Raw genomic sequence first — 22,724 nt, 5'->3', positions numbered from 1 at the left:
TGATGGTCGCAGTTTTCAGGAACTTTCATGGACCGCTCTCACTTGTTGGATTCTCATTCACCACGAAGTTACCAACGGGGTTTTGTTTGTGAACAGTATCTCGCTATGTGCCCATACCTTCCACAGCTGTAACATTTTTGCTCGGCTTGATCACGCTTGGGCGGCTCTGGTGTTTTCTTCGCTGGTCCCCAACCACTTGCTTGGTCTGTGACACACGCATTTGTGATCACTTGCTCAGGTGAACACGCGGCAGTCTATGATCTTGAGGTCGAAGGCTTGGCACGATGTGTCGTGGCAGCTGGATCACCACCTTGTGGCTTGGGCCCTGGTGACCTCTGCATTCTATCTTCGCTTATTCGCTCCATTCTGCGTAAGTCTGCCAGCAATTCACCCTCGTCCTTATGTTCCTTCGCCGTCATGAAGATGCATGCGTCTCTAAACCGCAGCCCCACCAAAACTTGCTCCTTAGTATCTTGCATACCGAGGCCCAATTCCATGCACAACAAGGTATTTTGCAGGAGTAATGCCGTGATGGACTCTGCCCTCATGTGGACTCTTTCCTGCGTTTGCTTCAACTTTTCGGCCGTGCTTGTCTGGCCCACAAATGTCTTTTTGAAGGCAATCTTGAAGTCCTCCGACGTCATGAGGTCATCGACACAGGCATGAAGCTAAGTTGAGAAGGTCCCTTCATGTGAGTGAAGCCTAGTGTTTTCTAGTCTGAAGCTGTCCGGCCAGCCATGCAGGACCACCATGGAACCGATACTCTTCAGCCCCGCTTCGACTACGTGGGATGAACCCACACTGTCGAAATCGTGGATAGCTGCATTCAGGTCTGGCATAAAGCGGAACGCTTCAGCTTTCCTATCGAAGAACTCCAGTAACCACCGGTTTTGCTCCAGCAGTGTTTGCATTATTTCGCGAGTTCCGCTGCCGTCTTCCATGTTCGAGGTTGTCTAGGCGTCTCCCTAGGCGTACACGCAGTTTTTTGCCTCTAGCTAAGTGTCTAGGCTTACCGACGTCACAGAGAACATCCGCACACACGTTTCTAAGGCGTCACAAAGACTCACGTTTTTGATGTCGGTGCCTAACGAAGACGGCACCGTTGCGTCTCGTAGATGGCACACAGAGCGTCCGCACGCACGTTTTCAAGGCGACAGAAAGGGTCCCTTTCACGGTCAGTATCTCACTAAGACGGCACCAGCGCAGCGTCCATTGAAAAGTCCGCGAGCATCACCATCGACGCAATCCCACGACATCGGCTTCTAGGATCGCTTAACCACGAAGGTTTCGGAGTATCCCACTTCAGAGATGTTAGGAATTTCTTCGCAGACAAACATATTTTTAAAGAAGGGCGCCCTTTATCAGATAAATAAAAGAAAAGAAGAGTTACAACAACGTGACGACTGCCATCCTTCGCGGCCGCCATCTCCCTCTATGTTGCCAGTTCTTGCTTCCGATTCCGCTAACAATCGCGAACCACTGAGCGAACGAGCTCGCAAAGCAAGACGAGGTCGCATGCAAAGCATACTGGCGTATCCGGAATCGAGGTGGCATTTACTTGCCGGTTGTATATGCTGGACCGCTGCTGAAATGTCTTCTCTTTAGCGGTAGCTTCGGTAAGGAATTCCGCAGCAGTCTTCGGCGGATTCTGAACAAGACTGCCATAGAGCTGTTCCTTTACGTCCCCCCTCAGATGACGCACCTTCTCCTGGCATGCTTGGATCGTGACACTGAAAGAGACGCGTCGTGTCCTCCACGTACATCGTGACGCTTTTGTTGCGCTAGTGGGACACTTTCACGGTTCGTAAACCACGTGTGAGCACCATACTCGAGGCTGAAATGAACGTTCATGAGCTTGCGTGTTGTTGTTCCACTCATTAAACGCCGCTACGCGCTCCAAATCTGCCAGCCAATCTCCCACGTTTTTAAAGGAGTCGCCACGAAAAGCCGTCGGCACTCGTGGGTTGAGCAGTGCCATAGTGTTCGGTTGAGCAGCGTGATAGTGTTCGCAGTCGACACTTTTTCCTGGAGGTTTCCAAATTCTGGGGCGAGTCTTTGGATTCGCCGGCTGGTGCGGTGAACTGGAGTCAAATCCTGTTGTGGGGCGGTGTTCTTGCTCCCTAGTGGGGTCTCTTGTGTGCGTCTCTACGCGACATATATGGTATATACATGAGGTACAAAAGGTTGCAGAAAGTTGCATCAGGTACATGCGACAATTTTGGGGGAGCTTGCTGGTAAAGCAAGCTCCACCAAATTTGTCGCATATACCTTGTTGAAGTACATGCTGAGTTGCCAAACGGCAGCACTTTAAGCGTGAGCGTCGACGCGTGGTGTCAAGAATGTCGCTCTATTCCTTTTCTACCCTTGGTATCCCAGACAACGTGGCTATATGTTTCCTATTTTCTTTCGACACACACACAAAAACAGTGAAAAAGATATAAAAAATTCACTGACAGTAACGGTACTTCCTAACGCGAAATTTGAGCGTAGCTCTATACGTGCTTTCATTTCACGATATATTGAGGCAAAGAATTTGAGAAACATGCATTTAGTAGGTAAAGTGCTACCGCAGATGAAGCCCTTGCACCGGTTGCGTCGCTCATTGCTGAGGAAGAACTGGCTGACACTATTTACTATTATGACTATGTTCTAATATGGTAGTAGCAGTGAAGAACGACATAGTGTGTAAACTTTTAGTTACATATTTAACTATTTGTTAGACTAACTTGCCCAGAAAAGTAAGTAACACTCAAGTTCAGCGATAGCGGCGAGCAGAGTCGGCGATCATCGAAACTCTGGTCTTGGGTCAAGCGCGTCGACTTTTACTCATGACTCCTCAAAGGTTCCAGTGTAATAACTGGTGTCTGTGTGGCTTCCAGAAAGCACTTCACAATTCGCGCTAAGCGTACAATCAGACTATAGTATGGCGCCATTGCACAGTCTCGCACGGCACTCTCCGCTCCCCCCACCAGAGGATAAAGGGAAGGGAAATTAACAGGCGCAGTCGACCCAAGAATCGGACAGCAGGCAGCGAGGAAGGTTCTTAAGTCTTGTGAAGCTGACTAGAGGCCGCTGCAACTTGGACCCGCTGGTACGCTGCGAGAACCAGTACTGAGAGCCCGTACGAGCCTGCCAGACATTTCCGAGAGAGGAGCTGAGCGGAACGAGAGCTGCTGCGCGTCAATGAAAGAGGGCAGAGCCGAAGGACTTTGTCGAGCGACAAAACAGGTGTTGTGGTGTTCTGCATCAAGAGCAAGGCAGCAAGGAACGTCGACACGACTGAGCGAGGCAATACCAGGGGGTGCCTGGTGGAGTATTTGGAGCATCGAAGGACTCCGTCACGACGAACGTCGGAGACAAGACTGACGCAGCTGACAGCAGCACCAGGCGAGACATCACTACTAGGTGAGGCTAATTTTGTGTTCTCTCGAGGTCATTTTCACTGAATGAACTTGCCTTAAGGCACACTCTGGGAGGTGGCGGATTCAAATGGAAACGCAATGATAGGTGAGAATGTGAATGAATCGGATCGCACCCGCGAACTGATTCTTGGGATAGAGGCGTTAAAGCTCAAGCTAGAGCTGGAGAAGATGAGGTCGTCGCGTGCATCGTCAGAAGAACAGGAGAACCGGAATCAGCACACCGGAATGGTGCTATACGTGAAAGAGCTGAAAGCAGTCCTTGCCCCCATGCCCACTAATGAGCCAATGGTTCCCGCCTGGTTCAAGAACGTGGACGCTGTTCTTGCGGCATTGAGTGCACCTGAGGTAATACAGGGCACTATTATATTACCATTCTTAAATGAGAAGATGCGAACATTCGTTTCCGATCAATCGGAGGCTGGTGTAGTGCATTACTCAGACCTAAAATCTAGATTATTCAAGGAACTGTGGATGACTCGAAGAGAATACCACAGAATGTTTCTCGAAATCAGAAAGGAAGCAGACGGGTCTTGGAGCCAGGTTGCGGCACGCTAGGAGACAATGCTCACGTACTACCTCAGAAATAGAGAGGTGCTGTCGTTTGAGAGTATGCAGGAATTGTTGACTAATAGCTGATAGGCTAAATCAGTTAATGCCAAGTGATGTCCGCTCACTGGTCACCCAGAAGGAAGTAAAGAGCGGTTGAAAGCCAGTCATAGCAGAGTTATTCGCGAATTTCGAAGAAAGTCTGGACATTAGCAGGCAAGGCAATCACCGCGGTACTGCATCAGGCAGTCATGATTATAGGCCGCAAGCTAAACAGGCCGCTGGGTCGAGCTTCAGCCCTAGTTGTGTGGTGTGTTTTGGATGCGGGAAACGGGGTCACATTAAAAGAGATCGTGACTCTTCATAAGACACTACTGCCAAGAAAGCAGAAATTTCGTACGTAGCTCCCCAGAATTAGAGGTCAGGTAAGAGCCCTGCCACACTACCGTGACCCGCTGCCTTTGGGAACGACCCACTGACGGGCGACTCCAAAATCGAGATTTTAGTCGGAGACAAACGCTGCATCACACGCATTGATTCAGGTGTTGATATCACGGTGATACGAGTGAATGAGGTATCGGTTGAGATTTTGCGTCAGAGCAGCGGCAGAATAAAGCTAACCGGTGCTTTTGGACAGGGTGTCACCGCACACCTAATGTATGTGCCTCTCGGCCTTCCGTGCTCGTCGGGGAGCGCTACTCAGCGTGTTCCATTGCTTTGCGCAGTAAATAATAAGTTAACTACTAGCGTGGCAGTTTTGCTCACTCCGGAAGATTACGAATGCCTTCGTCACTGCTAACAAGAGTTATTGAATGATCTGAAGGAATGTCATTGCGGTATAAACTTTAAAGCGAAAGAATTGGGGGCAGGATCAGTATTCTGCGATGAGAGAGCAAGGACACGTGACCCTGTGCTCTACCGGTGATCCTAACGCCGTGCAGCGCACACTTGAAGAACCATCGAGCAATGAGCTCGAAGGACACTCTGAGAGTGGAGCAAAGACCTAATTAGAAGATGGAGAGAGGGAAGAGGGTGAAGAAGCATTGGAACTGCGAGCTACTAATACCGAGTCAATTGAGGAGGAGCAGCAATCGGAAAGTCTGGATGCTGTAGGAGCAGATAATGCAGGCGGCAGCGAGCCACTCCGGCCAGTCACAGAAAGTTATTTCGCCGAAGAGCAGAAAGAAGATGATTCAGTGGCCGACGGCTTGGCGTCAGGTGGAAGAGGGGTCGCGCGGCATGGTAATCGATGGTCGATTGTTTTGGCACAAGGACGGATTAGGTGGGCAACAGTTCCTCGAGTTGGTAGTACCAAAGTCGCGCCGAGCGACTTTAATACTAGCGAAGTGTTAGAGTTAGCGCACGAGAGTCTCTGCGGTGGTCACTTCTCCGAAAAAAAAACACAAAAAAGCGCATTAAAGGGGCCTTCTTTTGGCCATCATTGGCGTCTTGTGTGAAGCGCCATTGTCGGAGTTGTGAGGGGTGTCAGGTTCATGTGCGTAAGCTGAAAACTGATCAGGTGCCCATAACGCCCCATAACCCCCTGAACAGAGCTCAGACACCTTTTGAGGTAATTTAATTTAACTGCATAGGCTCTTTGAGCCAGCGTCGTCACGGACTCATAAATATGCTTTCAGTGTGGTGGATCTTTGAACCCGATAGGTAGAAGTGTTTTCACTGCGGGCGGTAACAGCCAAGGCAACTTGTCAAGCTCTAATAGACGTGTTTATCTGATGCGGAACGCCAGGACTGATATGTAGCGACCAAGTGACAAATTTCACCGCTAAAGTACCCACGGAGCAGATGGATAGATTAGGTGTACAAATGAGGTTCGCGACGACTGACCATCGCAAAGTAATGGTATCATTGAATCCTGGAATGATACATTCAAAGGTATGCTGCATGACGTAATCGGGACGTACGGAAGAGATTGGGACCACTACGTACCTTGCTTGCAGTTGGCGTATCGCGAAGTAAGGCACGACATCACTGGGAAGTCACCGTTCGAACTGATGTATGGTCGCGCACCACATGTGCTCCTCAGCATTCTTCGTAAATCGTGCACTGGTGAGTGGACCCCTCTGATAGGCCTAAGCAAAGCAGCAGCGGTGTATCTAAAGGAGCTTTGAGAACAGATGAACAGGGCTTCAAAAGTTGTAAATGACCGTAGCAGCGAAGTGCAGAAACATTAAACACAGAGGTGTAACCTGCGCTCTACCCGGAAAGAGTTTTCGGCAGGGGATCAGGTCCTCGTCATGAAAAGTGGGGGCGTCAGCAAACTGCAACCGAACTGGCAAGGACCCGTAGCGCTGAAAGAAAGAACGCGGACCGACAGTTACGTTGTAGTGGATACTGCGGATGCTGACAGGCTCGTGGATGCTAATAAGCTCCAACAATATTACGCGCGAGCTAATAATGTAGGTGTGGTATTCGAGGCCGACGCAGAGTTTGTTCGATGACACCACAGGCCACCAAGCCGTGTGGCCGAATTCCTGTAACTGCAAAGACCACTGACCTAAGCCCACGCCTGAGGCAAGAACTCAGCGTGATTCTGGATGAGTATAGAGAGGTGATGTCGGACCGTCCTGGCCGACGTAAGTTTCGTGAGCACAAAATTATATTATCGCCCGGTACTATGCAGACACGTCCACATACGCGAAGGGTACCAATGGCCTTGAGGGCGGAAGTTGAAAGGCAAATGCAAGAGTTGGTGGCGTGGGACTTTATCTACCCAGAACAGAGCGCGTTTGCCCATCCTGTGGTGTGTGCGACCGAACAGGACGTATCCATCGGAATAGGTGTAGATCACAGGAACTTAACGCCGCAGAACCTGACCAATTTCCCATGGGTAACGTGACCTAGCTCTTGTACTCTATAGCCAGAGCAAAGTACATATCAGTTTTAGATATGACCCGCGGGTATTGGAAAATACCGCTTGACAAAAAATCGCAAAGGCTGACAGACATATGTTCTGAGACATTGCAAGACCACATGCACCACTTGCGAGCAGTATTACTAGCAATTCAGAATGAAGGCTTCACGGTAACCCGGTAAAATGCAAATTTGCCCAGCCGCAGCTTAAGTATCTCGGACACGTAGTAGGATCAGGTGCGCATGCTCCAGACCTCGATAAGGTACGCGCTATCCAGAAGCTGAGACCGCCTAAGATAAAATGTAAACTGAGGAGTGTCCTCGGGTCTCTCAACTACTATCGAGACTATGCGCCTAACTATTCAAGACTCGTCTTGCCACTGACAGTGCTGACAAACAAAAGGACTCCGACACACTGTCGTGGAACTAGGAGGCACAGGATGCGTCCGACTCAGTTAAAAAGGCCCTCACGCCAATTCCTGGATTGACAGCACCCGAATTCGGCAAAGGTTTTTGTTTGGCCATGGATGCATCGGAAATGGCAGTGAGTGCTTACCTCTCCTAAAAAGTAGGTGAAATCGAGCGACCAGTTGCATTTATTAGTAAGAAGTTGAGCCCGTCGCAGTAAATGTGGTCCACAATTGAGCAGGAGGCGTTTGCAATAGGTTCTGCGCTGGAGCCTTTGGGTACATGACTATTCGAGATAAAGATCAAAATAATGACTGACCATGATTTGTGTAGCATAGCCATGACGTGCTCGCAGTAATGCCAGACCAATGAAGCATCAGCGTAGTCAGTAAAACAAAATGAACGTTTATTAAAAGGTGTAGAGTGTATTTATGAGTAGCCGAGTCGCAGGAAGATAGGAAGGAGCACGTGTTAGTAGTGATAGTCCAAACTCTGAAGGATCGTCAGATGAGGCGATAAAAGGTGCGCGCACTTCGAAAACTCGTGAAGTTGCAACGTTCCTCCCTCCTCAGAAATGAAAGCGTTGCACTGGCTTGCGTTCTCTTGTTGAACGTCTCAGAGTGTGTTGGGCGACACGTGTATTCAACGGGGTCACTGGGATGTCTGGTGCCTCAAAATCTGGAGAACGGGTGCCATTTGGAATGCGCCGAGCAGTTATGCCTTCATTCGGGTTGACCGTTTCTGGATGCTGTAGTTGTGTTGCTTGCTCTGGCTCACTGCGATGTGTGGTGGTTGTAGTTACTGTCGGTTCATCGCCTGGTGCTTCTTGTCGCGGACGGATGTGGTCTACGTGCCGCTTGGCGACTCCGTCCGATGTTTCCCCGGTCACCATTCTCGCTCCAGACGCCGCCTTCACATGGCCGGGCGTCCACTTCCTCCCCGCACCGTAATTGCGGGCATACACATCACTTCCAGGTAGCGGCAGCCAGTCATCTTGGTTCTTGTTTGGTCCTGGAAGTGCTGGAGGAAAGCATGTGTCCAAGCGTGAGCGTATTTGATAGCCCAAAAGCAGCTCTGCTGGAGATTTATCCGATTTTCGCGGAGTCCTCCGGTAGTTAAAAAGCAACTATACTAGGTTCTCTTGCAGTTTTCCTTTCCTCATTTTTCTAAGGCCATCTTTTATAGTTCGCACTGCCCTTTCCGGCACACCATTAGACTCGGGATGGTATGGAGCGCATCGAAGGTGCACAATGTTGTTGTTTGCCATGTACAGCGCCAAGTCTTCACTGGCAAACGTGGTCCCATTGTCAGAAACGATCGTGCGTGGTATTCCAAACCTGCTGAAAATGCCACGCAGACAGTTAATGGTGGTCTGCGTTGAGGCATGCGACAAAGATATTGCTTCGAGCCATTTGGTGCGCGCGTCGACCACTACGAGTATCATTTTTCCGCCGATCGGACCCGCGTAGTCAATGCGAATAAGGGACCACCTTTCGCCTGTTTCAGGCCAGTTGACGACGGGAGCTGCAGTTGGCAAAGGCTGATTTTGTACACAGTACTGGCACTGAGCAGACAGGTCCTCAATATTGTTGTCGAGGCCTGGCCACCAGAGCAAAGAACGCGCGACAGATTTCATTGCTGGTGAATCCTGGTGCGTTTCATGTAGAAGATGCAGCACTCGCTCCCTAGCTTCGTTCGGTATTATGGCCCTATTACCCCAGTACACCAGTTCAAGTGCTACGGATAGTTCGAGCTTACGATCAAAAAGACAACTATAACAGCATATCAAGTGTCACACTGATAAAAAACACTTTGACACTACCATTACTTTCATTGCACATGAACATTTCAGGACTCTGTCTTTATTTTCAAATCCACAATCTGCATCCTGTTTTAAAAAACGCTTTGCTCCTTCCACCCACCCATGTTTCATCGCGCATTGACCACCCACGCAAAGTGGGCGTTCCACCTTGTCACACTACCACTAGCTTAAATCATTTCATTCCAACTACGTCATCCGAGTGCAATCACTTGCCAGGAGATGTGGCACTCACCGACGATCTCGAGCATTTTAAGAAAAAGTTAAGTGTCTGCATTTCTTGTTCACGACATGTGTGCCCGTCGTTTCGTGGTCCCTAATGAACTCTGTGTTGCTGATTTCTAGTTTGCCTTGTTAGTTCTTGTTTTCTTTTCTCGTCTTTTTAGCTTTTTATGGATGTGCACAATTGCTGAAATCTGGAAATCTGTGCAATCTGTAAAAACTCAGTGCAGTGAGCTATATGTAATGCTGTGACCCATGAATGTATTATTAGTTCTTGTTATCTGTGTTATTGTGTCTATTGTTCCACTCCCCTCAATAATGCCCGCAGGGTCATGAGGGTATTTGAAATAAATAAATAAATGAATGAATAAATAAATACATAAATAAATAAAAGAAGGAGGAGCTTTAAGAAGAAGGCGACTACAGTGCCGCCGCAAATTTCAATGTTTTTTGCTTCACTCTCGCCACTTGCCGTGGCCTCCATTGGACCCATTCCCCCATTCCATTACACTCTAACACGGGCCGCGAGGAAAAAAACGCCCCCCCCCCCCCCCCTCCCTACCCTTCCACTAGGCCGGAACCTTGCGCGTGATGGAAGACGGCGTGCTTCCTTGAGTTGAGTCAAGATCGCCAGCTCACCCTCGCGCGCTTTCGCTCGCACACACAGCATACAGAACGCGGTGACGATTTTATCACTCTTGGACTTTATACGGAACCTCACGGCGACTGTGACGTCGAGGGCAGAAATAAACTTGAAGTTTTCATGTAATTGCTATCACAATAAAGAATTGATCAGAGACCTAAGATGGCTTACGTTTGGGAATGCGAAAACATTTTACCGTTTGAAGATCTGGTAACACCATGAACGCGCTCACTTTGTACATTCATGGCGTGCCGCCATTTTCTCCCCACTGTGTGCTCCATCAAGCTGTCAATGACGCACGCACTATGCCGCGCCTTTAGTCAGGCACATGGTTACGACATGACGTGTGCTATCACGCACGCACCAGGCACACCTTTAGTAAGCCAGAACCGAGGAGCCGCCGCGACGTCGGAGAAGCATGCACGGTCGTCTTGTACCTCACCGGCTCGGGTTCAATTGCCACCCAGTCCGAAATGCACCAAATTTTCTCTTCAAAGCAACTAATTCCCTTTGTTTACAGGAGCCTTCATGAGACACGTGACGTCCATCCGAACATTTTTTTTACCAAAGTGCTATTACTGTTTCAGCCGTCGACCATTTTTGCTGCCATATTGCGCTCACGCCGACTACGATCGACGGATTTTCGCGTTATGGAGCATATAATGCCTTTGTATTAAAATATCAACGACCTTTGTTGTTGCGTTGGTTCCGCCCAACTTTGTCTATCTTCATAGAATCACGAAATCGTGACAAGTGAATCTATAATTGAGGTAGCGCTCTTATTGCACGGGCGATGAGAAATAATTTATTCACGTTGACTTCGCAGGTTCCACGGCCAGCCACAGGTGTGGTAGAGACTGCCCCGCTGAGTCCGTTTGCCGGCTTGTGCGTCGCCTTTCTTATCTACTTGGAGAAAGACAAAGACCAGTAAGCAGACCTTGACAAAAAGAGGGAAGAAAAAAAGCAGGGTATGCTCTACAGTAAGCGCAGCCCAGGGCAGTGTGAGAAATGTGCGTGCTGTCGAGGGTGTATGGGTACTATAGGTTTAGAGATGCAGTCAAATACATCATCATCATCAGCCTGGTTACACCCACTGCAGGGCAAAGGCCTCTCGCATACTTCTCGAACTACCTCGGTCATGTACTAACTGTGGCCATGTTGTCCCTACAAACTTCATAATCTCATCTGCCCAACTAACTTTCTGCCACCCCCTACTACGCTTCCCTTCCCTCGGAATCCAGTCCATAACACTAATGACCGTCGGTTATCTTCCCTCCTCATTACATGCCGTGCCCATCCCCATTTTTTTTCTTGATTTCAAATAAGATGTCATCACCTCGCGTTTGTTCCCTCACCCAATCTGCTGTTTTCTTATCTCTTAACGTTACACCCATCATTATTCTTTCCATAGCTCGTTGCGTCGTTCTCAACTTAAGTAGAACCCTTTTCGTAAGCCTCCAGGTTTCCGCCCCATGTGTGAGTACAGGTAAGACACAGCTGTTATATACTCTTCTCTTGAGGGATAATGGCAGCCTGCTGTTCATGATCTGAGAATGCCTGCCAAACGCACCCCAGCCCATTCTTATTCTTCTGATTATTTCCATCTCATGATCCGGATCCGCGCTCACTACCTGCCCTAAGAAGATGTATTCCCTTACCATTTCCAGTGCCTCGCTATCTATCGTAAACTGCTGTTCTCTTCCGAGACTGCTAAACATTACATTACTTTCTGAAGATAAATTTTTAGACCCACCCTTCGGCTTTGCCTCGCCGGGTCAGTGAGCATGCATTGCAGTTGGTCCTCTTAGTTACTAAGCAAGGCAATATCATCAGCGAATCGCAAGTTATTAAGGTATTCTCCAATAACTGTTATCCGAAATTCTTCCCAATCCAGGTCTCTGAATACCTCCTGTATAGACGCTGTGAATAGCATTGGAGAGATCGTATCTCCTTATCTGACGCCTTTCTTTATTGGGATTTTGTTGCTTTCTTCCCAATAATTTACAGAGACGATCGTTCGCAAACGCGATAGGGCGCTTTGACCGAGGACCTCTAACAGAGGAAGTTATATTAAAATGCCGCCATCACAAGCCATCGCCGCAAAAGGCGACGAGAGCACTGTTGCAGTATTTAAGGGCTACAGAATTGGAAAAGTGACTGTAGCATGAACAGATGTTCATAGTGCTGCAAGTGCTACTGTGCTATGCGGTGACAGTGTGCGGCGACAGTGACCAACTGTGATTTTATGTCTGTGCTCCTTTCATTCTTTATCTCTACTTTGTTATCACTTTACCTCCCCCTCCCCTCTTTCCCCAGCGTAGGGTAGCAAACCGGATTTTCACCTCTGGTTAACCTCCCTGCCTTTCCCCTTTCCTCTATCTCTCTCTTGTTGCTTTCTTTATGGAGGACTATGGTGGGTGTGGAGCTGCTGCAGATATCTTTCAGTATTTTTACATATGGCTCGTCTACACCCTGATTCCGTAATGCCTCCATGACTGCTGAGGTTTCGACTGAATCAAATACTTTCTCGTAATCAATGAAAGCTATATGTAAGGGTTCCTTAAATTCCGCACATTTCTCTGTCTCATTGATAGTGTGCATATGGTCTATTGTTGAGTAGCCTTTACGGAATCCTGCCTGGTCCTTTGGTTGAGAAAAGTCTAAGGTGTTTCTGATTCTATTTGCGATTACCTTCGTAAATACCTTGTAGGCAACGGACAGTAAACTGGTCGGTCTATAATTTTTCAAGTCTTCGGCGTCCCGTTTCTTATGCATTAAGAATATGTTAGCGTTCTTTCAAGATTCGGGTACGCTCGAGGTCATGAGGCATTGCGTATACAAGGTGGCCAGTTTTTCTAGAACAATCTGCCCACCATCCTTCAACAAATATGCTGTTACCTGATCCTCCCCAGCTGCCTTCCCCATTTGCATAGCTACCAAGGCTTTCTTTACTTCTTCCGGCGCTACTTGTGAGATTTCAAGTTCCTCTACACTATTCTCTCTTCCATTATCGTCGTGGGTGCCACTGGTACTGTACAAATCTCTGTAGAACTCCTCAGCCACTTGAACTAACTCATCCATATTAGTAATGATATTGCCGGCATTGTCTCTTAAGGCATACGTCTGATTCTTGCCTATTCCTAGTGTCTTCTGCACTGCTTTTAGGCTTCCTCCGTTTCTGAGAGCATGTTCAGTTCTATCCATATTATACTTGCTTATGTCAGCTTGTTGATTAACTTGGAAAGTTCTGCCAGTTCTATTCTATTTGTAGGCTTAGAGGCTTGCATACATTGGTATTTCTTGATCAGATCTTTCGTTTCCTGGGATAGCTTACTTGTATCCTGTCTAACGGAGTTACCACCGACTTCTATTGTACATTCCTTAATGATGCCTATAATAGTGTCGTTCATTGCTTCAACACTACACTCTCGAGCCTGCGTCTTGCCTACCCTGGCATTGAAGTTGCCCATCAGTATAGTGTATTTTGTTTAGGCTTTACCCATCTCCGAATCCAGTCAAATACACAAGTGTCGTTTATTCGCGCATTACAAAGCTTAAGTGTGCAACTTATGATACAGCTAGTTGAACTCCTACTGTGTATCCTTGCAGTCGCGCTTGCTCTATATACACGTTGCACTTGTAGCTGAATTCGCCGACGAGGACGGGATTCGGAGCGCGCTGTAGCCAACTCCTAGCGCCTGTGGTACTGGGGGGCACGCGAAGTCTGCTCTCGCGGGTGTCCTATTATCGAGATGTTGTATGTACGCTTGATGCTCCTTTTGCATGCTCATGGCCTTGTCTTGTCGTCTACCTAAATTGCAGTACTTATTCCTGTTCGTGGCTCCCAAGATAGCCCTGCGTCGTTCGAGCCCGCCACGCTCGTACATGGTTGAGGCTTCTTAGTATGCGTTCACGGTAGAGGCGGAAACGTCCGTTTGTGCTCAAAGGTGCTGAGCGAGGAAGGGCATCCCTATTTACAGCTGTCCAAACCTCTACATGCTACTTCTGCGCTCTAAATGGTTAACACGGAGCCGCCATAGCCAAGCGACCATCAGACTTCTGCGGCAAGTTGTAGGAGCTATGACACTTGATAAAGACCAACTTCAGGTCGAAGTATTAAACTTATTATTCCCTAGTGAGGTCTCTCAAACGCGACCATTCTCGCTGAGATCGACAGAGTGAACACCATGTGCTAGGGTAAGTCTTGCTCCACTTGCGTGATGCGTGGTGCGAAAATGGTGCTATCTGCGCTCAGTGTATCCACTTTGTTCAGTGCGTAGAATATCATCGTGGGGATATCCTCGGGCTATCATACATGCACTACTCAGGAAGCGAACGAGGACTGCGTGCTGCACGGCCGGCTGTGTTTTAAATGTGTGCTTCACGTGGTGTGCGCGACCAGAGACGCAGCACCCCTTCGTCAGGATGCGACGGCGCATACACGGCACTTGTAGCGCAGTTATAAAAGAGGTACAAAAAAGTAGTAGGTTCGCCGGGAAAGTGAAGCATCGATTGCAATAGCAAATTAGTAGATAGCAGTAAGAAGTATAGCAGTTCTATCGGCTGGATAAACTCGAGAACTCGACCATGGTGTCACGCGTGGACAGGCAAATAGAAACGCATATCACTCCACGAGTGCGGACACCACTGTCAACACACTGGCGTGAGCAAAAGTGGCAGCAGCAGCGAGTAAATTGACCTTCGTTCTGCCCGTCGCGTCAACGCGAGCTGAGCGGCAAGAACACAGCGCACACGAAGCAATCAGCACTCTGCACACCTACGCTCTTTAGGTGGAGGTAGTCGTGGTGGCGGTGGTGTTGCCGCAGACGGGGTTAGCCTGGCATACATAGCCGGCAAGTGCTCCGCCTGAACCTCCTATGAGTGGAGATAACGGCTATGTCACCAGATGTCGATGAGCCCCCCGTCTCACAGGAAGGCAATCAGCAGTCATTGCACTTCCTTCCGCGGAAAACGCCGTCTTCAAAGGTAAGGCCATTCTTTTGCAGGCTTTCGGCCGCAGCTTTTTTTTCTGTGTCGAACTGCGGGCAAAGCCAAATGAAATGTTCTATGCCCCGATATTGCCACTGAAGTACAGAGTGCGCAAGCACATTGTCCACTCTTGAATAACCAAGTCGGGGTGTACGCGGAGTCGATTCGGATGCGGTACACCAGCGTCGCTTCCTCTCCAGTAAGCCCATGGATCGCACAAGCTTGGCGTGGAGTCTTGATAATGAGCGCAAAGTAATTGCGCATTGCAACGTTAGAGTTCTGAAAAATGTTTGGTGCTCTCACTTCTGGGACACGTGTCAGCGCTGGGCCTGCAAGAGCGTCGGCTTTTTTGTTTACTTCAATTCGTCCGTGTGATGAGACCGACTGAAAAGTTACGTTGAATCCCTTGATCATTAGTTCTTTATTCAGTGCCGTAGATTGGCTTCTAAACTTCTCTCGATGTAGGCCACGATGTAAGTGCTGTAACGCTGACTTTGAGTCCGCCAGCGCCACGACCTCCCAGAGCGAAATAGGCTCGCAGGCCCACAAATAGGCCAGCAAAGCCGGGGAAATTGCGGCGCTTTGTGCTGTTGTAGAGGAAACTAGTCGATTCAGGCGGCGAGACCATGACACATGAAGCGAGGGTATACAGAATGTTGCTGCGCAGCTGTCTGTTTGAGCACACACCGACCCGTCTGTACACACTTGTAGGTAACTTTGATACGCTGTACTCAAGTGGTCCAGCCCAAAAAAACTTTGTTTCGGCAATTACAATGGTGCGTTTCGCCGGCAGGTGGCGTACATTGAGGTTACGTCCGAAAAAGCCTAATCGCAAATTGCTTTCAACATAGGTTCCGTGCGGATGCGCGACTGATTCTACTCACCGCAGATTGCTTTCGAAATAGAGCTTGCTTGGCTACCCTCACCCGAATCTCAGGCAGACGCCGCCGGAGTAGAACGAGCCCCACTGCCCCAATCCACCTGGAAGACGGCGTGCTTTTTCCCGGCCTTGCGCACGCGAGTTCATGCCACCATCCTCGGCTCACCCTCGCACGCTTTCATTCGCACTTACAGCCTACGGAGCACCGCCACGGTCTTGTCGTGCTTGCACTTTGTTCGGAGCATCACGCTGACCCTGACAACGGCGGCTGAAATGCGCCTAGAGTGTGCATTTAATTGAATGAAAATTTAATTTTGGGAAAAGAATTTAATTGCTGTAGCAGTTATACGGGGTATCAAGCGACGTTGATACCGGTGCTGCCATCGTGCTGTCAGGGTATCGACAGCCTCAAACGTGGACCACGCGCGAAGGATTAGGTTTCCTAGGAGGCGAGCCAAACGCAGTGAGTTTGGTTTCAGAAACCACGAAGCCCAATGGAGGCACCATCATGCACCACTGTGAGACAAGCGCAGACCACGTTCCATCACGCAGCCAAACACTGTCTTCTGTCTGCCTCTGCCGGGGCGGGCATTGTTCGCACGCACACAAAGCCACGCGCAGCAGTGTCTGCAGTGCTGTTGCTTGGAGAGTCACGCGCAATTTCCACAGCACAGAGAGCCTCATGACTGACTGTCAGGGCCTTCTCTCTGGAAAGGTGTTAGAACAGGCCAGAACAGATAGGAAGTTGGGAATCGACTAACGCACACGGTTTTTCTAGTTTCATATCCTGCATCATTCAAATATGACGCTACAACGCCGCCGGCACTGCCCCTCTTCGCGCCAGCGTTTAGGAAATTATTATTATTATTATTATTATTATTATTATTATTATTATTATTATTATTATTATTATTATTATTATTATTATTATACTCCATGCTGAGAGGCCGATTCACCTCCCCTCTGGGCCAAACACCAGTGCATCCTTGCACAAGGTAAATGTATCTGAACCATATGAATGTGTTTACCGCGTTGTGTGTGCTGTCGCGTCACACAGATAAGCAGTCAATAGTTCGTAAGGATGATAAAGAGTGATACGAGGTTATATGGGTCTGATTCCGGTTGACAATTGTTTGATGCGGGTGCATAAGGTGTTAAAGAGTGATAACGGCTTATAATGGTCGTAGCAATTCTTATAAGGCTGATAAGCAACGATAAGGGTTGATAAGAGTTGGATCAAGTCCGATAAGCTAGATAACAAGCGAGAAGGGCTTATAATAGTCGGATCATCTCCTATATAGTTGATAAGGGTGGTATCTATTCCGATAAAGTTGATAATCAGTAATAAGAGCTGATAAAAATCGGATTGAGTCCAATAAGAGTGACAACGACCTGTAAAGACAGAAGGTGGGGTCGAGTCCGATAGGTTGATGACGACCGATAATGGATGATGGATGTTTATACTGGTCGGATCAAGAAATAAAACAGATTAGAAGGTGCATAACGTCTATATTTAATGAACCGCCTACTGCTTCATCACTCGTGATAAACAACATACGAAGTTTCGTATGCGTGGAGATGAGCAAGTGGCACAATGCTTGCGCTACTTAGACAGCTCCAGTGGAGTTTCTGCATCATTTTCTTCGTAACGAACAAATGTGGACTGTTAAGTTTTCAGCGGTCGATCTTCCAATGCAAGCGGAAATTGTCGCCACAGCCAAGGAACATGCGCACAACACTCAACAACATCCACAACAAGTAGAGTCACAATACACTTAGCTGAACATTGGACACTCCCGTAAAGCTGCAAAGGCCGCGGAACCCTAATACTAGCACTCACCTGGCCACTGATATTCGGCGTGGACAGCGTTCACATGCGCAGAAGTCGTGATGTGGCATTGTCGTGAAACCTGCTGTACGACCCGTCTGTTGTTGTAACTTTCAGTTTCGATTTTCCAGAACACTGCCACGTGCTCTGTGGCGTAGAGACCAGAGTGAGTGAGTGAGTGAATAAACTTTTATTTGGTCCAGCAAAGCGCGATAAAACGCGCACCTGGCTAATCCCACGACGGGACTGACAGATCTAGTCTGCCGGCCCGATCGCGGGCGCACTGGACGGCCAAAAAAAGGCATATTCCAATATATCTTTCTGTGGATCGAGCTTTTCGCGTGCGATGCTCTACCAATTGAGCATCGGGTGCAGGGTGCAGCGGTGGCGTATAGGTAGAACACCCACCTCGCGTGCAAGAGGTCCGTGGTTCGAATCCCGGTGCCGGCAATTTTCCACCGGATCTTAAAAAAAAGAAAAAAAAAGATCCGCGTGTTGATAAATTGCATAAACAGGCCTGGAGTGTGGCCTGATCCCGGTGACCAGAACCGGTAACGCACTCCCTCACCAGAGCAGGATTGGCCACCCTGGTGCAGTACTTGGCCACAACCTCCTATATGAACAACACAATCAAACCCCGGCCCTCAGTCCCCAGCAGCTGTGAAGCAACTGACCACGGCGGCGGTCAGACCTGCCACGCAGCAGAGGGTGCTTAAGAATCACTGGCTCCGGACAGGCCGCCATTGGAATATGAACCTGGCAACGTTTAACGCTAGAACGTTATCTAGTGAGGCGAGTCTAGCAGTGCTATTGGAGGAATTAGAGGGCAGTAAATGGGATGAGCAAGTTTCACCAGCGTCGCACTACAGCTAAAGAAAATAGAATCGCGCTGCGACGACGCTGAAAACCGGCAACGCCGATCCAATTTACTTTTTTTTTTGGCATCCCTGATGACCCTGCAGAGACATGGTCGACTTCCCAGAAAAATGTTATCGACTTGTGTTCGGAAATTCTGGGTATTACCATTCTGCCATCCCAGATTGAACGTGCCCACCGCCTTGGACGACATCAGCCAGATAAAAATAGGCCTATCATTGTAAAGTTCATGCACTTTAAAGACAAAGATAACGTTATAGGATTAGGTAAAAAATTTAAGGGCACTGATTATGCTGTTCGGGAGGACTTTTCGCTCCAGACGCGTATCGCCAGGAAAAAGTTGCGTGAGTACGGCAAGGCTTTAAATGTTCCTTTCAAGCTTAATGTTGATAGACTACGCGTGGGCGGCATATATTATGTGTATGACCCTGCGTCAGACACGGTCATGAAATCACCAAGATAGCTAAACCGTAGGCCGACTTCACGCACTACTCACAACTCCTGTCAAACTTACACCAAGCAGTCTCGGTTACCTCTTTCTTTATCTGTTTAATTTACAAACATTAGAAGCTTGCTTCCGAAACGTGACCAATTTTGTTCTTTTCTTGACGATAGTAACTCTGATATCGTTGTCCTAACAGAAACTTGGCTTACCCCTGAAATTAATGATACGGAAATATTTCCTGATAACAACTCTTACAATGTTTACCGCCATGATCGTGGAACTAAAAGGGGAGGAGGCGTCCTGCTAGGCATAAAGAAAAAGTTTTCTTCCTTTCTAATTGATTCGAAATCTCATCTCGAAATTGTTTGGTGCGCATGCTCATCATCATCGACTAAGGTACTTATTGGTGTGTGTTATCGACCACCTGACTTTCGCCATTCCTTCGTGGATGAATTTCGCAATAGTATAGCCACAGCTGTGGAGCTATTTCCCTCTGATTACATGTACATTTTTGGAGATTTTAATTATCCCCTTATTGAGTGGTCTTCCTTGTTTTCTCCCTGCCGTAATTCTATGGACTTCATTAACTTAGCTTTAGATTTTAATTTATTTCAGGTCATTAACGAACCCACTCGTGGTCAAAATTTGTTAGACCTAATGCTTACCTCTGCTCCTGATACAGTCGGACAAATACTCACCCTCGATGGATTCAGTGATCACAAATTACCACAAATACCTGTTTACATACCTCTTGAAGGTGTCAGCTTTACATCCAAGAAAATAAGAAACTATAATAAAGGTAACTATAAAGATATGAATTCCGATCTTGAAATGTTCTTCCGCCAAGAATTTATGCCCTCTTTCTCTGCACGTCCCGTTGATGAAAACTGGACTCTTTTCAAAGATAAAATTTCTTCGCTAATTGACAAGTATGTTCCATTGATTACCATATCTAATAGCAGGACTAACCAATGGTTCAACAAGTACCTTCATAGGCTAAAAAATAGGAAAAAACGCTTATACCAGAAATCCAAGCAAAACCCGACAGCTTGGGTTGAGTACAAAAACTTTTTAAAAACTTATTGCTCTGCTATATCTGCTGCCAAAGATAAATATTACAACCGTGATCTACCCTCACTCCTCAAATCGGACCCAAAAAGGTTTTGGAAAACAATTTCACCGGACAATGGCTCCACTCGCATTTCCCTGCACGGAGCCAACAACGTACCTCTAGCTGACCACGAGTTTCCTGTCGCTTTTAACAATTTTTTTTCATCAGTGTTTACGACGGAGGATCAGTCCACTGTAACCCTTATCCCTGAACCCGGCTACCCTTACACGGAACCTATTAACATCACCGTCGAAGGTATATCGCGTCTAATTACAAACCTCAAATTATCTACATCTGCCGGTATTGATAACATTAGCTCCAAAATACTAAAAAACACTGTCTCCGTTTCTAGCCAAATATTACTTCACATATTCCGACAATCATTATCATCCGGTCGCCTCCCTTCTGACTGGAAAATTGCTAAGGTAGTGCCTGTATTTAAGGCGGGAGATGGAAATTCGCCTGGTAACTACCGTCCTATCTCCTTAACTTGCATTTCTTGTATATTACTTGAGCATATCATCGCTTCTCATGTCTACAGCCACCTTGAGTCAAATAATTTCTTTTTTACTAACCAACATGGCTTCAGGAAAGGGTTTTCATGCGATTCACAGCTATTTGAACTTACAACCGACCTACATTTTAGCATGAATAACAACAAACAAACCGATTGCATATTTCTTGATTACTCAAAAGCCTTTGACCGTGTCGCCCATTGTCGTCTAATCTTGAAATTATCTTCACTCCAGCTAGATTCGGTAACTCTTTCTTGGTTACGGAATTTTTTGTCACTTCGCCAGCAGTTCACAGTTGTTAACAGTTGCTACTCACACCCTTGCTATGTGACTTCCGGTGTTCCACAAGGCAGTGTTTTAGGACCCTTACTATTTCTAATATACATCAACGACCTGCATACTAACATATCTTCTTCCATCCGTCTTTTTGCTGACGATTGCATAATTTACCGCACCATTAATTCTATCGACGACCACATCGCACTTCAAAATGACCTCAAGAATGTTTCTGATTGGTGTAGTACCTGGCAAATGCCTCTTAACGAATCTAAATGTAACGTTATCACTTTTAGCCGTAAGCACGTCAATTCTCAATTCACCTACTTTATTAACTACTCTCAGGTCTCGGTAGCATCTTCATATAAATATCTCGGAGTTCACCTCGCTCCTAACCTGTCCTGGGCATCCCACGTCACCGCCATTTGCGCCAAAGCCTCACGAACTTTGGGGTATTTACGAAAAAACTTAAAGAACGCCCCACCCAGCATCCGGAAGCTTGCATATGCAACATTTGTCCGGCCTCAACTAGAATTTGCAAGTCCTGTGTGGTCGCCTCATCAAAAATACCTAATCAATATGCTAGAAGCCGTACAGAACAGAGCAGCACGTTTTATTTCTTGTGATTATAACTATTCTCATAGCGTAATTGAAATTAAACAGAATCATGACATCATTTCACTTGAAACTCGCCGTTTCATCGCACTTCTCTGTTTGTTCCACAAGTATGTTAATGGTAATAGGCTGTCTCCGCTACCTCTCGAAAGGTCTTTGCGCATGTCAAAACGCCTCCATAATAATTTTAGTTACTCGCGCATCTTCGGTCACACATTAACCTTCAACAGCTCTGCGCTTCCACGGGCCATTTCTCTGTGGAACGATTTGCCCGACACTATCGCTTCCTTAACAAACCATGATTCCTTCCGCAACCAAGTCAGCAGTCATCTTTCAAAAACACCCTTTTAATCTGCTCACAAACTTATTGCTTTTTATTGATACTTTTTCACCTGCATCGTGGTTTGTACTGCGCATAAGTTACATTTTTTAAAGTGCTGTATCTCTTGTGTTTGAATGCTTTATAGTAGAAATGTATAAGTGCCACTTGCTACATAATATGTTCACTAGCTCATATAGTACTGTTTCTGTTTATACCCCCCCCTTACGTCATGCTCCTACGGGGGCCTGTAAGGTCATTGTAAATAAATATCATAGGGCTCAGTGAAGTTAGGAGGCCAAAAGAAGGATATACAGTGCTAAAAAGCGGGCACGTCCTGTGCTACCGGGGCTTACCGGAGAGAAGAGAACTAGGCGTCGGATTCCTGATTAATAAGAATATAGCTGGTAACATACAGGAATTCTATAGCATTAACGAGAGGGTGGCAGGTCTTGTTGTGAAACTTAATAAGAGGTACAAAATGAAGATTGTACAGGCCTACGCCCCTACATCCAGTCATGATGACCAGGAAGTCGAAAGCTTCTATGAAGATGTGGAATCGGCGATGGGTAGAGTGAAAACTAAATACACTATACTAATGGGCGACTTTAATGCCAAGGTAGGCAAGAAGCAGGCTGGAGACAAGTCCGTGGGGGAATATGGCATAGGCACTAGGAATAGCCGGGGAGAGTTATTAGTAGAGTTTGCGGAACAGAATAATATGAGGATAATGAATACCTTCTTCCGCAAGCGGGATAGCCGAAAGTGGACGTGGAGGAGCCCGAACGGCGAGACTAGAAATGAAATAGACCTCATACTCTGCGCTAACCCTGGCATCATACAAGATGTGGACGTGCTCGGCAAGGTGCGCTGCAGTGACCACAGGATGGTAAGAACTGGAATTAGCCTAGACCTGAGAAGGGAACGGAAGAAACTGGT

At 47.4% G+C, this 22,724-nt stretch overlaps 1 protein-coding gene across 3 annotated transcripts in view; it reads left to right on the top strand.

The window, feature by feature from the left end:
• Nucleotides 1–22,724, top strand: part of LOC139060411 (uncharacterized) — a 341,522-nt gene that overhangs the window by 75,266 nt on the left and 243,532 nt on the right. For all 3 annotated transcript variants that reach the window (XR_011514794.1, XM_070539521.1, XM_070539520.1), the window contains exon 4: nt 10,758–10,858. Coding sequence is in view for 2 of the 3 variants with exons in the window: in XM_070539521.1 (XP_070395622.1) it covers nt 10,758–10,858 (101 nt within the window). In the remaining variant the exon portion in view is untranslated. The remainder of the gene's footprint in view (nt 1–10,757; nt 10,859–22,724) is intronic.

Source organism: Dermacentor albipictus, chromosome 5, assembly GCF_038994185.2.
Source record: "Dermacentor albipictus isolate Rhodes 1998 colony chromosome 5, USDA_Dalb.pri_finalv2, whole genome shotgun sequence".
Taxonomy (NCBI): domain Eukaryota; kingdom Metazoa; phylum Arthropoda; class Arachnida; order Ixodida; family Ixodidae; genus Dermacentor; species Dermacentor albipictus.
This window is presented reverse-complemented; position numbering and strand designations above follow the sequence as displayed.